The sequence below is a fragment of the Hyalella azteca genome, unplaced genomic scaffold (genome assembly GCF_000764305.2).
Source record: "Hyalella azteca isolate HAZT.00-mixed unplaced genomic scaffold, Hazt_2.0.2 contig16648, whole genome shotgun sequence".
In the NCBI taxonomy this organism is placed as follows: domain Eukaryota; kingdom Metazoa; phylum Arthropoda; class Malacostraca; order Amphipoda; family Hyalellidae; genus Hyalella; species Hyalella azteca.
Genome location: NW_025946462.1, coordinates 48951 through 70641, shown reverse-complemented (window position 1 = coordinate 70641; position 21691 = coordinate 48951). Strand labels below are relative to the sequence as shown.

At 35.5% G+C, this 21691-nt stretch overlaps 2 protein-coding genes across 2 annotated transcripts; both read right to left on the bottom strand.

The window, feature by feature from the left end:
• Nucleotides 1-429: 429 nt before the first annotated feature.
• LOC108671225 (low-density lipoprotein receptor-related protein 4) lies at nucleotides 430-9970 on the bottom strand. Its single transcript, XM_018158723.1, has 10 exons — nucleotides 9919-9970; nucleotides 8364-8923; nucleotides 7927-8011; nucleotides 6980-7096; nucleotides 6267-6383; nucleotides 5719-5841; nucleotides 3145-3261; nucleotides 2320-2436; nucleotides 1416-1538; nucleotides 430-643 (listed from the first exon to the last, which is right to left on the bottom strand). The coding sequence occupies exons 2-10, from the start codon at nucleotides 8367-8369 to the stop codon at nucleotides 639-641; spliced, it is 810 nt and encodes a 269-aa protein (XP_018014212.1). The 5' UTR covers nucleotides 8370-8923; nucleotides 9919-9970; the 3' UTR covers nucleotides 430-638.
• Nucleotides 9971-11956: 1986 nt separating this feature from the next.
• Nucleotides 11957-19732, bottom strand: LOC108671224 (very low-density lipoprotein receptor). The gene is made up of 10 exons (XM_018158721.2): nucleotides 19649-19732; nucleotides 18266-18400; nucleotides 17783-17873; nucleotides 17282-17398; nucleotides 16144-16266; nucleotides 15694-15810; nucleotides 15018-15140; nucleotides 13908-14024; nucleotides 12914-13036; nucleotides 11957-12394 (listed from the first exon to the last, which is right to left on the bottom strand). The coding sequence occupies exons 2-10, from the start codon at nucleotides 18269-18271 to the stop codon at nucleotides 12390-12392; spliced, it is 822 nt and encodes a 273-aa protein (XP_018014210.1). The 5' UTR covers nucleotides 18272-18400; nucleotides 19649-19732; the 3' UTR covers nucleotides 11957-12389.
• Nucleotides 19733-21691: the final 1959 nt, after the last annotated feature.

The following is a 21691-nucleotide window of genomic DNA, read 5'->3' as shown; positions in this document are numbered from 1 at the left end:
GAAAAAATTTAAGAATGCAGTTGATAATATAACGGACAATGTTGAATACTTGCAATGATTTATTCCATTACAGTAACTACAGATGAAACATTAGATCTGAATTCAATCCCATTTGCTCTGAGATCATTTCAATATTCGACGACCAATCAGAATCAATGACCGCCATTAGCTGCATCGGCAGCTAAATGAGCTTATTTGAACTCAAAAACCTTCTAACTTCTTGATGATGGTTGGAAAGTTTAGGTGAATTTAAAAACAAGTAACTTCACTGTTAGAAAAAACGGTGAAAAAACGGTCCCACCGGCATCCTACCATGGCCGGTCGCCCCATGGAAATAAACTTTCGCCGTTTTTATCAGATGTTTTACGGGTTTCGGGTGTTAAATTGGAATAAAAACGATGAAACGGTGTTTCTTTTCACGTGCCGACCGGCCGCTGAAACACCGGTAATACCGTTAACGGTCATTTTTCTAACAGTGTTGAAGCTGATAACAGTACAGTGATGAAAGTTTTATGAAAGCACTGTATAGAAGCGGGATGTAGGAGTATGTTTATTTGTATTGCATGTTGGTCGTTGTCAAATGTGCGTCAATGAAACAGTATAACCGGATGAGAGCTGGAGAACCTGGACCAGACGCCTCAACCTGCAAGGAAGCATGTGGATTTGTAATAGTTTATTATAAATTAATAGCATGAAAATATCTTAACCTTTAGAAGAAGTTATCAATGCGCACTTGAATTTCCCCAACTCGTAATTTGAGTGAGTTCAAATCGTTAGAAAGTTTCAAGAGTTTTACCAAATTTATTTTTGGATTCCACTCCAATCTGCCCACCCAAAACATGCATCATCGGAGGTTTGATTTTGATTGCACGTTGACCTTTATTATTTGAATTTATTTTCAATTTAATTTGTTCGTCGACGATACTCAAGAGTTTGAAATTTTCTATCAAAACATACACAGATAAATTTGTTACGATACATAAGTAGTTCTCATTGTACTCAATGTTTATTTTACTTCAACGGATAATTCTTCTCATGTATAGGAATAAATTTAAAGCTTATAACACAAGCATTTTCTGACACGAATCAGAATGTCTATGGCTTGTTTCTAACATAAACGTATCGAGATCTAAATTTTTTATCCAATACCGGAAATACTGTCATATTAAATTGTACTTGCTCAAGAAATTTGTGATAACTTACGCGTTTATTCACAAATAATTCGTATATCTGTAAATTTGGTTTTTCATTACAATCGTGGTAAGTATACGCGTATTCTCCATGCTACCATAAACAGAAACACTGTGAACTTTTAAATAAATTAACGTATATTATCCAATGTTCCACCATGTGGGACAGTTCCAGTACTTACCCCGAAGAAATTTGTTGACATATCATAATGCACTGATACTCACTTTCGGGACAGTTTTCCTCGTCACTCATATCGCTGCAGTCGTTATCGCCGTCACAGACGTAGCTGGCTCTGATGCAGTTGCCATTCTTGCACTCAAACTGAGTTATCATGCAGGCACTGCCAGCTGAAGGAAATACGGAAGTCATGTCTCCGTAAACCCGTGTACTGCCATTTCGATCAATTATTTCACAACAGTTTTCATATCAAATTTAAAAACAATTCAGTTTACAAATATCGAAACCTCGAATTGATACATTTTATATTCTTAATTCACTGTAAAATTGTTGTCTACGAAGTTTTTAAATAATTTGAAAAGTAATTTGCACTGAAAGTGGTCGATCAGAAAATTTTAGTGCAAACGTTCACTCTCACAACGAGGCAGTAAGCTACAAAACATGACACAAGTATAAAATCAGAATCTCGAGATAACATATTCAAACATTGTTAAATGAAAAAAAATGAATAAAATCTCCATAATATTTGGCATCCTTTTTTTTCTAACAAGAAACGGGCAATGAAAGATATTGTAGTGATAGAAAAAATGAGTTGTATGTACATCATTTCCTTTAAATTTTAAGGAGCAAAAAGTAAATAATAAAATTATGTTCTGGTGGCGTATGTCCTACTTAGAAATAGGTGGCAGCTAGAGGGTGGCTAGCGAAAGGCCTAAAGGGGTCTAGAAGATTTTCAAAGCCTAAAAGAGATGAGGAAGCAATCAGGGCTTGTATGAGTATGGTGAGGATTGAAGTAACGTAAAGTATCAACATATCTACCCGAATTCACAACTATACTACGCTAAGCCCATCGATTAAATTAAACACGCTTTTTTCAAAATCCTTCATTTGAAAATCAATTACTGGAAGAGTTTACGGGGGACGAGATAAAATCCGTAAAATGAGGCTTACGTAGGGTGCAGTCAAGTTCATCGCTGCCATCACGGCAGTCGTTGTCGCCGTCGCACCTGTAGCGCGCGCTGATGCAGCGATGGTTGGCGCACTTAAACTTGTCTTCGCCGCACTGGACTGTGTCAGGGATAGCACGGCATAATAAATTCATCTTTCATAAGTTCAGCACCGCTTTTTATAGCTTCAGAAATTAAATTAACAAAGTTGTTTAGAGTATATTGCAAAGGTAATTTACAGCGCGTGACTTATGAAAATAAATATTTAGTTGAAGTATTTAAAGTTCTAATCTCACTTTAGAGTCATTAGATAAATTTTTACAGAAATTCATATTATTATCGACAGACGTAGAGAGCTTTGGTGCAGGTGCTATTCTTGCACCCAAAATGATTGATAGTGCAGAAAATGCCAGCTGAAGGAAACACGTACAATATATAAATATATATCATGTCTCCATGAACTGCATTCCCGCCAATGTATTTCAACACCATTTTCATATCGGAATCTAATTTAACTGATAGAATTTTTCATGCCTATCTCAAAACACTTAAATTAATTCAGGTGTATCAGCATTCAATTTAATGGCGTGATGAAACATGTTAAAATTGTGGATTAAAAATTGGAAACGTTAACTTATACTGCCACACCAAGGGAATCACTAAGATAAAATCAAAATATTCGTATGCAACCATTATCTTGGTATCATACAATACGCATTGGACAGATTATATACACTTCCTTTAAATCTATTTATTTCCTCCAATAGTTTCGAATCAACATACGGAAATAATTACGAGGACAAGAAAAAATCAGCTAAGTGAAATTTACCAAGGGTGCAGTTAAGTTCATCGCTTCCATCAAGGCAATCGTTGTCGCCGTCGCACCTGTAGCGCCCTTTGATGCAGCGATGGTTGGCGCACTTGAACTTGCCTTCGCCGCACGGGACTGAGTCAGGGATACCACGGAATCATAAATTTATCTTTCAAAAGTTCCACACTGCATTTCATAACTTCAGGAATTAAATTATGAAAGTTCTTTAGAGTAAAATGCGAAGGTGAGTTACAGTGCCTGACGTATAAAAATAACTATTCAGTTTAACTAATTAAAAATCCAATATCAATTTAAATCTCATCAGTCATTGGATTAATTTTTATATATTCATATTATTGTATTATTGTCGGCTTTTTATGTCTTCCGTGGTACACTTTCCAGATGTATATAATGTATTTATAAAATTGATCGAGCATTATAGTAGCTATATCAAATCATCACAGTACGCAGACTTTGTACTTCGTTCCGCCACTGTTATTTAACAGATGAAGTGCAATTTTGTTCATGGTTTGCTTACCGCAGTGTGGGCATAACGCCTGCTACTCATGCCGGCGCTCAGAGCTTTCACGAGTACTTACCGGGGTCGTGCTACTGAGACTGCCTCACTGAGGGTCGAATTGTGGAGTGAAATGTGAGAAATTGAATGCATAGTATTTCGGATTTGATTTGTATGCTTTGGGTGGGTCTTTTCACTTTTTTGGTCTTGAGAACAGCTTCGAGAAATGACAAGTAAATTTTAAAACCAAGTCCAAAAATTTTTACCTTCACGAATTATACTCGCAAAATTAAAAATCTTTTGAATTCTCGATGTGAAATGCCATTAATATTATTATGCTAATGTTTTTATTATTAATTTTAGATTTTACATCAGCGGGTATCAGTCATTTCTGCTTTCCACAATTCCACAACCTGCAAATCGTGTTTCTTTAGATAGAATTTGCCAGTTTATCTTCGCATCAGCCTAACTATATTTAATGCACCATGTGATGATATTAGAAAGAAATTGAATCCATGCTCATTATCTTAGACAAATCCAGCTTCTGCTTGCACCACACAAATGTGCAGCATACCTTGCACCACACAAATGTGCAGCATACCTTGCACCACAGAAATGTGCAGCATACCTTGCACCACAGAAATGTGCAGCATANGCGGTAGAGAGCCTTGATGCAGATGCCATTCTTGCACTGAAACTGATTGATAGTGCAGACATTGCCAGCTGAAGGAAACACGTACAGTATATAAATATATATCATGTATCCGCGTACTGCATTCGCGGCAATTTATTTCATCCACCATTTTTAAGTCGGAATCTAATTTAACTCACTTTTTTAACTCACTGTCTCAAACACACTTAATATTATTCAGGTGCAATCAGCATTTAATTTAATGGCGTGCTGAAACATATTCAAAATTGTCGTTATATTGTAAACGTTTACTATCACTGCCACACCAAGGGAATAACAATGACTAAATCTAAATATTCGTATGAAACCATTGTCTTGCTGATTATAAAATATACATTGGACAGATTACATTCAATTCCTCTAAATCTATCCATTTCCCCATATAGTTTTGAATTAATATAAGGAATTATGCGGGGACTAGAGAAAAATCCGTGAACCGAGACTCACGGAGGGTGCAGTCAAGTTCATCGCTTCCATCACGGCAGTCGTCGTCGCCGTCGCACCTGTAGCGCGCGCTGATGCAGCGATGGTTGGCGCACTTAAACTTGTCTTCGCCGCACGGGACTGAGTCAGGGATAGCACGACATTATAAATTCATCTGGTATGGGATCCATACTGCCCTTAATAACTTCAGGAATTGAATTAGCAAAGTTTTTTAGAGTAAAATGCAAAATTGATTCACAGTGCGTGACTTATGAACTATTCATGTGAAGTAATTAAAGTTCTAATCTCCATTTAGAATCATGGATCACTTATCATAAAAATTCATATTATTGTCGGCTTTTTAAATTTCCCGTGGCACACTGTCCAGATGTATATTATGTATTTATTAAATTGATCGAGCATTATTGTCTATAAAACTATCACAATACACACACTTTATGCTGCTTTCAGCCGCTGTTTATATTGAACACATGGAGTGCAATTTTGTTCATTACTTGATTACTGCAGTTTTCGGTGTAACGCTTGTTGATCATTGCCGCCCTCAGAGCTTTCACGAGTACTTACCAGAGTCCAAAAAATTCTACCTCCACGAATTGTGCTCGCTAAAAATGGTTTTATTTCTGGATGCCTAATGTTATTAATATAATCACGCTAATATTTTTATCACTAATTTAAAATTTTAAATCAGTGCATATCTGTCATTTCCGCTTCCACAATGGGGAATCGTGGTACTTTAGATAGAATTTATTGGTTCATCTTCGCTTCATCGAAACTAAATATAATGCACCATATGCGAAAATTAAAAAGAAATCATCCTCGGTTCTGTACTCTCAACAAATCCAGCTTCTGCTCGCACCACAGAAATGTGCAGCATATATTGCACCACAGAAATGTGCAGCATATATTGCACCACAGAAATGTGCAGCATATATTGACTCACCATCGGCACAGTTTTCCTCATCGCTCGAATCCTGACAATCATTTTCGTTGTCACAGCGGTAGAGAGCCTTGATGCAGTTGCCATTCTTGCACTGAAACTGATTGATAGTGCAGACATTGCCAGCTGAAGGAAACACGTACAGTATATAAATATATATCATGTCTCCGTTTACTGCATTCGCGATAATTTATTTCAACACCATTTTCAAGTCCAAATCTAATTCAAGTCATAGATTTTTTAGCCCTTTTCAAACACACTTAAATTAAATCAGATGCATCAGCATTCAATTTTCAATTAAATCAGATGCATCAGCGTGGGGAACCATATTTAAAATTGTCGGTTAAACGTCAACTTTCACTACCACGCCAAGGGAATATGTATAATAATTTCAAAATATTCGTATACAACCATTGTCCTGGTGATTTTACAATATACATCGGACAGATTATATACACTTCCTCTAAATCTTTTCATTTCCTCCTATAGTTTCGAATCAATATACGGCAATAATTACGGGAACAAGAAAAAATCAGTAAAGTGAGACTTACGAAGGGTGCAGTTAAGCTCGTCGCTGCCATCACGGCAGTCGTCGTCGCCGTCGCACCTGAGGCGCGTCGGGATGCAGCGATAGTTGGCACATCGGAACTCGTTCTCCCCGCACGGGACTGATATTTTAATTGACTGACAATCATCACGAAAATCTAACATAAAAGGTTCTTTCGAATAGTTCTCAAGAGTTGCATGGATTCCATTTTGTCTTGTGAAGTCCAGTTATATTTAACAGTATAGAAGCATCGTGTATACGCTCACTTTGGTATTTCTTGTTGATCAGCAGTATAGGAGCATCGTGTATACGCTTACTAAGCCAACTCGGATAAGTTCGTTTCAAAATCCTACTCCTGAAACTAAGTAATATAGATAGTTTCACGTTGAAAAATTGAGTTCTGTTACACAACCAAAAGAAATGTATAATGAAGTCTCTTACGACTGAGCCTAGTATTATAGTTTGCTAATATTATAACGTTGAAAAAAGACTGATTCAGAATAACTATTTTTGAGCGTTCGATAATATCGTTTTGGAATAGTACGGTGAATTAAAATAAGGAAGCTATTCCGCCATTTCTTTAAATCGAATTGGACCGATTGCTTAGTTATGCAAAGTTCAACGTCAATAATGGCTTCATGTGTTTTTCAATACATCGTAGAACAAATTCATATTAAGTATAGGCAGAAAGACAATGAATCGTTACAGTAAACTTACGTCCAATACACTCGAGTTCATCGCTGCCATCGAGACAGTCGTCGTCGTCGTCGCACTTGTAGTCCATGGGAATGCAGCGGCCGTTGGCGCACTCGAACTGGCCTTCTGCGCACGGCTCTGTGCACAGAAACTCGGTGATGAATTAGGCTCGTAATTTCACTGCCCTTCCTTCTTTTAAAAATTTGAATAAATGTAAATAATTCGTTTAAATAAAGTCAATAAATTTTCCTTCAAATTCATCAGGTGCGAATCAAAGTTGTCTGCATAAAAATGAGAAAATGAAACATTATTGACTCATTGAGTAGATACTGGCTGGTATTTTGACATAATATTGATACTGAAACTGATTATTTGCATTAATGAATTAATTGTAAACGACTTCATCAGACAATGCCGAAGATCGCATATAATTTGCTTACTAGGAATTTAAAAGCAAAAACAATACCACAAAAATTCACCATATCTGCGATTTAAGCAAACAAGTGATTTTAATTTGTTTACATATTACTGTAGGATATTTGAAAAGAATCTAGTGAAAAAACAAGCTTATTAAGTTTTCTTCGAGTGTCAAGATTATAATGAAGAACAAAGCGATTACTAAAACTGGTTCATGTGAAATAAAGGCGGAATTCGTTTCATTTTGTGATCGAGACTTACACGGCATATTTATCTCTAATGAAAACAATATGCACGCAATGGATAAAGAAAGAATGATATGGAATTGTCGAACTTTTCTTGTGTGTAAAAACATTCGAGGAAGCGAACCGATTCGCAGCAATGGAAATCGCAGCAAAAAATGCATCGTGAACATGGTTTTGTGTGGCATCTCGTGTTGGTAGTATGTAAATGAGGGAAAAGCACGAGCTCTGTTTACCTTAATTCGATACATTTTGTGAGATTTGAGATAGATTTCATGCTAAATACTTGCAATTACATAAAATTCTCACCGGTGCTATCGGTAGGATTGGCACTTGCGGCCGTGCAGAGCAGAACCGCCATCAGGAGCTGCGGCCACCCGCCGAAACGACAAAACTTCGGGTGAAATGAAAGACATAAGGTAAACATGGATTCTTTTAGCCAAATAAGAATAATACTTAACGAAAAATAAAAATTGGTATTAGGAAGAATCTTAGTTTTTGAGCCGCAAAATAACACTAAGAACGATTTTCAGTGATTATAGATCATACACTATTAAGTTGGTTAAAAGGAACATACGAGACCAGGCTAGGGAACTGAATCACTTCGATAAAATTCCATTTCTTTTAGTATTGAAAATAAGGCTCTCAAATTATCAACCTAAAAGTGCGATCTGATAAAAATTAAAGACCCTAGAATAAAGCAATTCCAGCTAATGTCAGAAAATCAGCAAACGTTGAAAACTTACATTCATCGCGGTGCCGTTGATTCTACGTTGGGCCTCACGAACTTGTTCAATTCAACTGACTTTATGGCCATTCGTTCAGTGCGTTTGTACGGCTGGGTTTGACAGTGAGAAGCTATGATGACTTAAATGTTACTCTGGAACCATGAGTCGATGTGTAGCTCCGGAACCCTGAGGTCTTCGTCTTAAACTTTCAGCGATATTCTTCAGACTCACAACCTCTCGAATGATGTTCTTTGTTCATGAAGCTTAATTTTCCAGTTAAATTTCGCTTTAAATATTTGCAAATTGAAATACAAATGATATCATGAATTTTTACTCCCGTCTGTTTTTTTTTACCTTGACTCAAGTTAAAAGACCAAAATCCCAATGTCTGCATAAAAATGATACATAAAACGATACTCTTGGCTTGTGTCCTGCCTGATATTTCGTGTGCTGCAGACGCAGCCTCCTAAACCGATAATTGCTGCTGGTTATAATTGCCCGAGTTACCCCAGAGTTTTGTCGAACGAAAAGTCCGATGTGCTAGCGCTATCTTAACCGTCATTAGGCTCCTCTAATATCTGCAACGAAAAAAAAATTTCATTTATATTGAAAAAAGGCATAATGACTATCAAACTCGAAAGAAATGTCAATCAGTGTCTCCTAAAAATTCATTAAGGCCAAGAAAAAAATTCTTAATCAAGATTCAAGATAAATTCCAGTTCAATGACTTCATCATGATTCGAGCTAAAATAACCTAATTATTTTTGTCCAATTGTATTTTGGTAAAAAAACTTGTTGGTAAATTACTGTCGTTTGTAAGCTAGAGCTAAATATAGTCTCTGTTTATAATATGGTTTGCGTGTAGAGAATTCATCAACTAAGTTTAATGAATTCGTAAATTAATATATAAACTAAAAAAATTTGATTTGAAGATTACGCGTGTGTCTGACATAAATAGAGAAATTTTTAACCACATGCTAAATTTTTTACTATTTCCGTCAACTGGAAAAGTTCATTTAGCAGCGAAATTTTGCCATTGAACAATCGACCTTCATGCTCAGCTCCAGGCAATGGAAGTTTCTGTACGTGGATATTTTTTTTTTCAGATGTTAAACCACAGTATGAAGTCATTACTGATTTTATAAAGAGATAAAGCAAGTACGGAAATTGATAAGCAGTGTTGCAAAAACAATAAAAGAACTTCTGAGATTCTTAATAATTATGCATTTCCATCAACCATAAACTAACCAAAATATTTTGCTTTGGTCACATGATGCAGATGATACGAGTACATCGTTATACCTACAGAAAATACGACTAGGATATAAACAAAAATATAATTCAGTACTCACTGCAGTGAGTGACAGAGAGCGCATTTTCTCGTCGACGAAAACGTGAAGTCACGGACGGACAGACAGACAGACGGACGGACATGCGAGCACAATAGTGTATTTTTTCCATAAAGAGAAAATGCGCTAAAAAGCGGTGAGTAAATGGTGTAATAGCATTTACAACATCAAAAACAAATTTTACCAGTGTAAATATTCTTATATTTAGTAAGTTAAGAATTTACCTTGGCTGCTGTTAAGAAAGTCCAGAGTGCAAATGTTCGCTCCTTGCAAGACACCTGCCTGATATGGCAGCTGCTGAATCCGCTGCTGCAGGAAACATCCGCTGCTGCAGAAAACATCCGCTGCTGCAAGACTTTCGCTGATGACCCACAAAAAATTTAGTTATTAAGGGCCAGATTCGTTGTCAATGTCTTATAGGCCTTAATAGTGGCTAATGGCATTTATTATCTCGGAATCGCCTTTCCAGAAACATTTTTACTCTGATCCTCAAATATTCCGTCGAAAAATCTTCCGAGATCAAGCGAATTTGCTATGGAGCCTGTCAAATATTGTAAATATAAGTTCGTCAAAATTTTGTTAATTACAATTAAGCCAAAGATATGTCAGTCTTTGCAGTTCTATATCATATCAGCAATGCTTATTAACAGCTTCAACTTAGCTCATTTGTACCTTCAACTTAGCCCGTTAGAAAGCCAAGTGACAAGAAAGGATAGTGACCAACTCAAACTGAGTACAAATGGTTGTATTTAGAGCATTATTGAAAAAATAACTAATGTCTCATGCATGTAACAAATTTTTCTTATCTATAGTCTTGTATTGCCACTAACACATTTAGTCACCTTCTCTTCTCTCTCGTTTCTTTGAATTTAATATATACTTTGATATCATTAGTGATATTAATTATTAATTTGATATTAATTCGGGCGATAATATGATATTTGGGCAAAAATGCGGATATTCAACTAACCGGGTTTCGTAAAGTATTTTAGGAGTGGTTTATATTACTACGGGCCCATGCACAAATGAAGTATGAATTTCATGAAGATAATTCCGACATAATAAAAAATTGAACAACTAATGATATAAGGCGATATATTTGAAGTCTTTTGAAGATGTCTACATAATTTCTACTTATAAATCTACGAGTTCAAACTGAGAATCTACACCATTTGATTTGTTGCTGTAAAACCTTCACTTGTCCTGAAACAAATTTTGATTCCAACATTATTTCATAATAAATTTTTGCATTTTTTCGCCTTTCCTAATTCATCATGTGATACAATGACTGAACTTGCTTAACTTGTGTTTCATTTCTGAAAGCAATCGTACTTTCGAAATTTCACTTTTACTGGCCATGAATTTCCTTATAGTGAAAGTTTAGACAAGAGCGGTGAAACATTATATTTCGCGTGATGTACAAATCTGTGGTGAATAAATAATCTATTCAATTTTATTTGATTGTGCTGATTTGAACTGCGAAGAAAGGAAGAGGTCTCGCCTTGTTAATGATATCAGTCGAATTTCAAACTTATTCCCCCACTACATGTCAGGAACCTTTCCTACTATTAGAAACTACCACATTTGTTTAGTAATTTTATGTGCCTCCGAGAATAACAAAATTTTCAGAGTTATTTGCTTTCATTATCAGAAATTTCTTAAAACTTTTAAATTATGTAAAGTTCTACTAAGCTACGCATCCATTACGATACAATGAAAAGAAAAGATTCTTCTTTCATCTATCTTTCATTTAACAAGCATATTTTAAAAACTTGTTTATTGAGCTCATTTCTGACCCTGACTTCGTAGTCATATTCCCGCGCATCTGGTCCATTCTTCTAGTTTCATGAAACATTTGCTCCCCGAAATAATTTTTGCAGAGTTTTATGCAAGACGCTGTATTTGTTTTAATATTTGTTATCTCTCCTCTTATAACCGTTTAATTGCGCTTTTGTTTTGACTGCTTCATTTTTTCCTGATGAACCTGAGGCTCTTTTCATACGATTCGTTTTTATTTTCAGCTATTAGTATGCATTAAGTGAAGATAGGTTAAAAATTACACAATATAAGCAAATTTGTCTGTATGGAAGCAACATATTAAAAGTGTATGCATACTTGCTAAAGAATAAAGATGTATTAATATATGCCAAATAGAAATTCAATGAAATTAATAATCTAATAATAATAATAATAATCAATTAATAATATGCCACATAATAATAATAATAGTTACTAATTTATTTGGCTCCTGAAATTTCATTGAAAAAAAAGAAGATTGCAGCTGATAATTTAACGGACAATGCTGAATACTTGCAATGATTTATTCTATTACAGTAACTACCGATGAAACATAGATCTGAATTTAATCGGTTTGCTCTGAGATCCTTTCAAGATGCGGCGAGCAATCAGAATCAATGACCACCATCAGCTGCATCGGCAGCTTAATGAGCTTATTTTGAACTCAAAAACCTTCTACCTTCTTGATGATGGTTGGAAAGTATAAATGAAATTATAAACAAGTAACTTGAAGCTGATAACAATACAGTGATGAAAGTTTTATGATATCACTTTATAGAAGCATGTGTAGTGGCATGTAGGAGTTATATTTTATTTGTATTGCATGTTGGTCGTTGTCCAATGTGCGTCAGTAAAACAGTATTGCCGGATGAGAGCTGGAGAACCTGGACCAGACGCCTCAACCTGCAAGGAAGCATATGTGGGTTAGTCATAGTTTATTATAAAATGAGAGCATGAAAATATCTCAACTTCTAGAAGAATTTGTTTAAGATACATAAGTAGTTCACACTGTACTCAATGTTCATAATAAGTTACCTCAAAATGGAAACAAAATCAAGCTTTTTCCCACAAACACTTCATCATCCGAATTAGAATGAATATACCTTGTCTTTAGCTAGATCTAGATTTTATCCAGTACTGGATAATATTTTCATATTAATCTATACTTTCTCAAAAAATTTGTTCCCAATATGACGCGAAATCTTGCGAGTTTTCTCACAAATTGTTCATATATCTGTAATTTCTGTTTTTCCGAGACAATTTTGGCAAATAAGTACTCGTACTCTCCATACTACCATAAACAGAAACAATGCACATTTTTATTGAAATTAACGTAAATAATCCTATGTTCCGGCATGTTTGGGAGTTTCAGATCTGACTCTGTAGAAATTTGTTGCCATATCGTAATGCACTGATACTCACTTTCGGGACAGTTTTCCTCGTCACTCATATCGTTACAGTCGTTATCGCCGTCACAGACGAAGCTGGGTTTGATGCAGTTGCCATTCTTGCACTCAAACTGAGTTATCATGCAGGCACTGCCAGCTGAAGGAAATACGGAAGTCATGTCTCCGTGTACCCGTCGTGTACCCACGACAATTTTCATGTCAAATTCCAAACCAATTCAGTTTACAAAGATCGAAACCTCGAATTGATACATTTTCTATTCCTAATCTACACTAATAATGAGTGTATAAGGTATAAGGTTTTTCGATAATTTGAGAGGCAATTTGCACCAAAAGTTGTCAATCAGATAATTTAGTGCTAACTTTTACTCCTACAACCAGGCAGGAAGCTACAAAACACGCCACATATATAAAATCAGAATCTCGAGATGACTCATTCAAACATTGTTTAATGAAAAATAAAAAAAAAACTTGAATAAAATCTCCAAAATATTTAGTATTATTTGTTATAACCAGAAGCGGGCTATGATACATATTGCAATAATAGATAAAATGAGTTGTATGTACATCGTTTTCTTTAAATTTTAAAGAGTGAAAAGTGAATAAGGAAATTTTGGTTCTGGTGGCGTCGGTCCTACTTAGAAATAGGTGGCGTCTAGAAGGTGGCTAGTATAAGGTCTAAAGAGGTCTAGAAGATTTTCAGAGCCTAAAAGAAATAACCTTACAAATAGGTAGCGTTTAGAAAATGGCTAGTATAAGGTCTAAAGAGGTCTAGAAGATTTCCACAGCCTAAAAGAAATGAGGAACCAATCAGGGCTGATATGAGTATGGGTGAGGATTGAAGTATAATGTAAAGTACCTACAGTTCAATCCAAATTCACAACTACACCAACCTAAGCACATCGATTAAAACAAACACGCTTTATATTCTTCACTTGATTCTGGGGCTTTGAATTAACATACGGAGAAAGTTTACGGGTACGAGATAAAATCCGTAAAGCAAAACTCACGAAGGGTGCAGTCAAGTTCGTCGCTGCCATCGTGGCAGTCGTCGTCGCCGTCGCACCTGAAACGCGCGTTGATGCAGCGATGGTTGGCGCACTTGAACCTGTCTTCGCCGCACTGGACTGAGGCAGGGATAGTAAGGCATCATAAATTGATCGCTCATAAGTTCCACACAACATTTTATAACTTCAGAAATTAAATTAACATAATTGTTTAGAGTAAAATGCGAAGGTGATTCAACTGCCTGACTTATAAAAAAACTATTCAGTCGAAATAATTAAAACTCTAATCTCACTTTAAAGTCATTGGATCAATGTTTACATAAATTCATGTTCTTGTCGGCATTTTATATCTTTCGTGGCCAGCTTTCCAGATGTATTAAATGTGTTTATTAAATTGGTCGAACTTAATTGCATATAAAACCATCACAGTACACACACTTTATGCTGCTTTCAGCCACTTTTATTTAACACATGAAGTGCAATTTTTTCATCGCTCTCTTACTCGCAGTTGTCGGCGTAACGCCAGTTGGCCATGGCGGCGCTCTGAGCTTTTATGAGCACAGTTATTATCAGAGTCGTGTTACTGGACACTTCCTCAGTGAGGGTCAAATTGCAGAGCGAAATATGAAGAACTGAATGCGTGGAATTTCGAAAATTGAGGACTTATTTGTATGCTTTGTGTGGATCTGTGTCACTTCTTGGATCTTGAGGACAACTTAGAGTAACTTTTTGTTACATTTTTAAACTAAAAATTAAATAAAATTTAATTAAAACTAATTTGGATTTGAAGTATAAATTTAAAGTCCAAAATTTTTTACCTTCACGAATTATACTCGTATAAAATTAGTCTGAATTCACGAAGTTGACTTTTGATAACAATAATACGTTAATATATTTATTATTAATTTCTTGTTTTAAATCAGCGGATATCTGTCATTTTCAATTTCACAACCAGGAAAAGTTGGTACTTTAGATAAAATTTAGCAGTTATCATCGAAACTAAAAATAATGCACCATGAGATAAAATTGGAAAGAAAATATCCTAGGTTCCATATCATCAACAAATGCAGCTTTTGCTTGCACCGCAGAAATGCGCAGCATAACTTGACTCACAATCGGCACAGTTTTCCTCGTCGCTCGAATCTCCACAATCGTTATCGCCGTCACAGCGGTAGCGAGTCTTGATGCAATCGCCATTCTTGCACTCAAACTGTTTGATGGTGCAGATATTGCCAGCTGAAGGAAACACGTACATTATATAATATAGCGGTTTCAGCGTTTATTAGGCCGTAGGCCTGTCGCCGATTCTTAACATCGCAGAACATTCACAGCATTTTGCAGTCTCGAACTCGCAGCTCACTGCTCCAATTCTGCTGTGCTTAACCGCCCGGCCTCCTTGCCGATTCTGACCAGAAACTGGCGCACAGAGCTGGGTTTGAACCCTCGCCTTTCTGCTCCAATCCTGGGACTCTGAACTTTAACCACTGAGCCCAAATATACATCGAATCTCCAAAATTAAATGGCGCATTCAATTTAATGGCGTGATGAAACACATATAAAAGTGTGGGTTATAAATTCTAAACGTTAACTTCAACTGCCACACCAAGGGAATAACTATGATAAAATTAAAGTATTGTTATGCAACCATTTTGTTGGTGATTATACAACATACATCGGACAGTTTATATACACTTCCTTTAGATCTGTTCATTTCCTCCTACATAGTTCAGAATCAATATGCGGTACTAATTACGGGGACAAGAAAAAGAAACAGTAAAGTGAGACTTACGAAGAATGCAGTCAAGTTCATCGCTGCCATCACGGCAGTCGTCGTCGCCGTCGCACGTGAAGCGCGTCGGGAGGCAACGTCTGTTGGCGCATCGGAACTCGTCCTCCCCGCACGGGACTGATATTTAAATTGACTGACAATCATCTCAAAAATCTAAAATTAAACATGTTTTCAAATTATTCTTAAGGGTTATTTGGATTCCATTTGTCTTTAAGAGTCCATTGATATATAACACAACGGAATAAAACGTAAATGTAACCATTTTATTTGCACAAATCTATTTTCAGGAAGATGTTAATCTATGCACTTTCGTGCAGCATAGCTGTCCGTTTTCGCACTAGCGTACCTATAGTTATATAGTGTCGTGACCGTAAACAGTAGCAGGTAAGCCACCGCACCTTATCTCAATAAAAATGCTTTATCAAAACCTCATAATAAAGTACCACTAACCATCGGGGCAGTTGCGCTCATCACTGCCGTCTCCACAGTCATCGTCAAAGTCACAGACGAACCCTTTCCTGATGCACTTGCTGTTTTCGCACTCGAATTCACTTATTTTGCAGTTCTGGCCCGCTGTTGGATAATGAGATTTTTTAATGATTTACAAGCTTCGCTATTCTTATTATTCGTTTATTTTATTTTAAAATTCCCTAAGCTAGTTAAAGAGTAAGTAATATGGGAAAAAATATTGAAAGTTATTATTACTCTTTAACGGTAGGATTGAACATTGAAATAACATAAAAAGTAAAAAAGAATTAAAATTTTATTGCTTTTCAAGTTAAAAATTTTAATTTCGTACTTAGCTAAAAATGGGTTTAAACAGTTAACTCGTTTTAGGATTACTTTTCATGAATAATTTAATATATAACCTAAAAGACTATTTGACAACGTGATATTCAGATATCTGTGATTTGATATAACTATTCCGGGAATCGACATGTTAACATGCTTCTCAAACAGCTTCAACTTGTTATCGCACAACCAGCTAACTGCTAACATAATTCTTTTACATCCGAGCTTGATATTTCTTGATGATTAGCAGTATATAAGCATCGTATATATACGCTTGTTGATCAGCAGTATATAAGCATCGTGTATACGTTCGTTGATCAGCAGTATAAAAGCATCGTGTATTTGGTTGCTGATCAGCAGTATCAAATCATCGTGTATACATACGCTCGTTGATCAGCCACCTCGGAAAAGTTCGTTTCAAAATCACACTGTCGAAATTAATTTATGTCGATAGTTCCACGTTTAAAAAGATGAGTTCTCCGAGAGCACACGAAGAAAATTTAAAATAAAGTATCTTAGGACTGAGCCTAGTATTATCATTTGCTAATATCAAAACGTTGAAAATAAAAACGAATTCAAAATAATAATTTTCGCGCGGTTGATAAAATCGTTTCGGAATAATACGGTGAATTAAAATGATGAAGCTATTCCAATATTTCGTTCAATCGGATTGGACCGCTGGCTAAGTTATGTAAAGTTCAACGTTAATAAGTTCTTTTTATTTTCTTAATACTTTGTAGAATAATTTCATAATAATTATTAACTGGGAGACAATGAATCGTTGCTGTAAACTTACGTAGAATACACTCGAGTTCATCGCTGCCATCTTGACAGTCGTCGTCGTCGTCACACCTGAAGTGACCAGGAATGCAGCGGCCGTTGGCGCACGTGAACTGGCCTTCATCGCACGGCTCTGTGCATGGAAACTCGGTGATGAAAAAGGCTCGTAATCGTAATTTTACTACCCATCCTTCTTATCAAATGTGAATACTTGTAGCTCATCCTTTTCATTAGAGTTATTAAATTTTACTTCCATTTTATCAGGTGCGAATCAACATTGTCTGCAGAAAATGAAAAAATACAATGTTACTGACTTTATGAGAATGTACCGGCAGTTTCCCGGCAATGTAAATCGCAGTAAAAGCTGCGTCGTGAGAACGGTTTTGTATGGCATCTCATGTACGTAATAAGTAAATGATGGAAAAGTATGAGTTCATTTTGCCTCAATTCGAATTATTATTTGTGAGATCTGAGACAGATTTCATGCTAAATAGTTGCAATTACATAAAAATCTCACCGGTGCTATTGGTAGGATTAGCACTTGCGGCCGTGCAGAGCAGAACCGCCATCAGGAGCTGCGGCCACCCGCCGAAACGACAAAACTTTAGCTGAAAAGAAAACCATGAGTTAAACATGGATTCTTTTAGCCAAATAAGAATAATTTTAAATGAAAAGTATAAATTGCTATTAGAAAGAATGTTAGTTTTTGAGCCGCGAACTAGCTGAACGATTTTCCAGTGATTATAGATCCTACACAAAATGTGTTAAAAATAATATACGAGATCAGGCCTTTGGACTTAATCACATAGCCATATTTTACGCTGGTGATGCAGATAAATAAAAAAAGATTAAATTGCTAAAAAATTCCATTTCTTTCAATATTGAAAATAGTTGCTTTCACAATTATTAACCTAAAATATGCTACCCGACAAAAATTATCGAGCCTAAAATAAAGCAATTCCAGCTAATGTCAGAACATCAGCAAACGTTGAAAACTTACATTCATCGCGGTGCCGTTGATTCTGCGTTGGTCCTCGCGAACTTGTTCAATTCAACCGACTTTTAAGGCTTTTTGTTCAGTGCGTTTGTACGGCTGGGGGTGGCAGTAGGAAGCTATGATGAAGTAAATGTTGCTCTGGAACCATGAGTCGAAAAAGGGGAAAAATTACTTCAGTGAAAAACATTGCGATTATTGCAACATAAGTATTCGTAACCAACCAAAATAGCTTTTTTTGCTCGATATGTACTGCACCTTATTGATAGGTCTGTTTCAACTAACAAAATTGAATTTTTTCCGCATTTCCTAATTTTGCATATTACCACGTTTTTCTTAGCTCGCTTTCGTGTCTGTGATGATCAAATCTTGCAATCGATATTTCACCAACTTTCCCGCTAGCTAGCGCTCTGAAACTTTTAGGGAAGCTCAGCTCCCGATAACAATACAATGATCAATAATTTGCTGCACGTTTCCAGGCGTATAAACTCTAAAGGAACTCACAAGCAGGGGTTGGAACCTTTAATGCACGTCATCCTCGAGAGGATATTCGTGTTTAGACTGCGTATATTGAAATACAAAAGACCAAGAGAATGAAAGCAAACAGAGATCAGTAGCTGCCGAAAAATTATTTTCTACTTTTGAGTCCACATGAAAAACGTGGTCTTTAAAAATTTTTTTTATACATTTTATTTTTGAATGGTCTCCTGGTAGGAAAATAAATTTTTTTTAATTTGATAAACTTGTGAAATTTCCCCGAAAAACAAGTCCAAGTAATCAGTCACCGGTATAACTTGGTATACAAATGAGTTTATACAAATTTATCTTTGAACAGCGCTACTTGACGTTAAGAAAAAAAACATGACTGAATGCACTGTATCCCCCATTTTATTATTAGGACGCTTATATTCTATTTTGCTTTACAATCTAACGCCTCTTACTCCAGTTGCCATGAAGTTATTATATTTGTTACGAAGATATGAGATCTCCACACTTATAATTTATACTTTTCTCAAAATAATTTCAGCTTTAAATACAAAGAACGATTTGCATAAATCACAAGATACAAAATGATTATGATTCATTTACGAACTTGCTAAGATTGGTTCACCTTAACTTGGATTTTATTTAAATCATTTGCATATGAAAGCCGGTGATATAAAAAGACAGATATAAATATAATCATAGCAGAGCCTGAACTTTCGACAAAATTAAAAAAATCATGCAAGACCTGCGTCTTAAACTTTCAATGATATTCTTTAAACTCAAAACCTCTTGAATGACGTTCCCTGTTCATGGAGCTCAATTGTCATGTTCAATATCGCTATAAATATTCGAAAATTCATATACAAATGATATAATGAATTTTTACTCCATTCGATTTTTTACCTTGGCTGCAGTGAAGAAGACCGAAATGCAAATGATCGCTCTTGGTTTGTGTCCTGCCTGATATTTCATGTGCAGCAGACGCAGCTTCCAAAACTGATAATTGCTGCTGGTTATAATTGGCTGAGTTACCCCAGAGTTTTGTCTAATGAAAAGTCCGATGTGCTCACGCTATCTTAACCTTCATTAGGCACCTCTGATATCTGCAGTTTTGAGAGGAGTTAAACTGAATGCATTCTGCCGAAAATTTTAGGCGTCTCCAACGCCTTGACGACAACAGCATCATGAACAATATAATTTACATGTTACTATGGTATTGAGAGAACATTAGAAATTCGTTCTTTGGAAATAGCACGTCCAAATTAATGAATAAAGAGGACTGATTTAGTATTAGGCAGTAATAAAGCATAGATGTGAGTGAGGTAAGTTTTAAAAACATTCATGAAGCTTGACTGAGAAAACGAAACATTTTTTCTGCTCTGATTTCCTAAATTTGTACCAAAAAATTAATTTATTATAGAATAAAATGTCACATATTATAATATCATCAAATTATTAAGAAAAAACGTCTACAACATTGCCTTCTTGAATGCATTCGTGTGAATGACTTCGTTTTTAACATTTTCCGAAAGCCAATGCTGTACATGCGTAGTTTCAAATTTGTTTCAATTGGTCTTTATCTCTTTATCAAAACTGGTCTTTTTACCTCTAGAAAAATTTTTATTTGGCGTTATTATTATTATTTCATATTATTTCCATTACACTATAGCGCTACTAAAATCAAAATAAAAATATTTAGAATACCTATTATATGATTTTATTATATGATTGTGACCGTCTGATGCAGTTAATGTATATAGAAGCCTTTCGAGGATCCCCAAGACCAGTCAGATCAAAATGTAATTCAATGCTTTGCATTGAATTACATTGTTCATCGTTAATTCCATCATGAACATTGAATGTTTTATCGGAAGAGGGAGACGAATGAAAATTTTATATGTGATTTTCCACCCGTGGGTGTAAATTATATTCGAATGTGGGCTGGAATGGCTCTCCCTGCAGTTAACACTGCTTTTGTTTGGAAATTATCTAAGAGATTATGGTGTTTGGGGATGTGGGAGAAAGGGTTCACAAATCCCAGAGAACTTTCAGACGCTGGTAGCACTCGGTCCTCTTACCAAAGTCGTGAAATCACATCGTTCATGTAAATCATAATCACTGAGTAGAATCAGAATCTTATATTCTTTTTATCGACTTTCAAAGTATGTTATTCTATTTATTTTTTTCGTCGCATTTAAACCTCCAATGGATCATTCTTATTTGTATTAAAAAAATCAATCCTTTAAATGAAGCTTTAAGAATTTGAAATTTTGCTGTCAATATCATATAAATAATATGCTTTTAAAAATAACTTTTTAAAGACAACACTTCTAAAGAGGCCAGTGTCTCCGGTGTTACACGTGTAAAATGAATTTCTTATTTTATTTTACATAATACAAAAAATTTAATTGATTAAATTACTTATTTTATTCTGTCAATTGAGTCACGCATTGTCTTCGACTTTACGCAAGTGAGCAAAATTTTTAGATCGATTTGACAGGTAGAAGTATGTTAATTATCGATAATAAGATTTGTAGCGGACAGACAAACAAACGACAAGAAGTGAAGTTATAGAGAAGTGTGGTAACAAAGCTCATTAGGAGATTTGATCAGGCCCGCTGCCGGGGCAAGTGATAAGCAAGACGTGATAATGACGGTCATTAGATAAACATGAAGTTCTAATTAGCGAAGAATGCGAAAAACATAGGAGAGTCTGAAAGCACAAACTACGTTCCTAGACCTTGAAACTTATTTTAATACACAAGACAGCCCCTCATTTTCGTATTGTGGAAGAACTTAATTACTAGGAATAGGTTCTTTTTCTTGCAAGGCTTTTTTATGCATTAACTAAAATAAATCTGTTCATCTAAAAATTTAAATTGCATGTCTGATATACGAAAACTTTAAAATTACTTTTGTTCGCTTAAATCGTAAGCTAACCAGAAA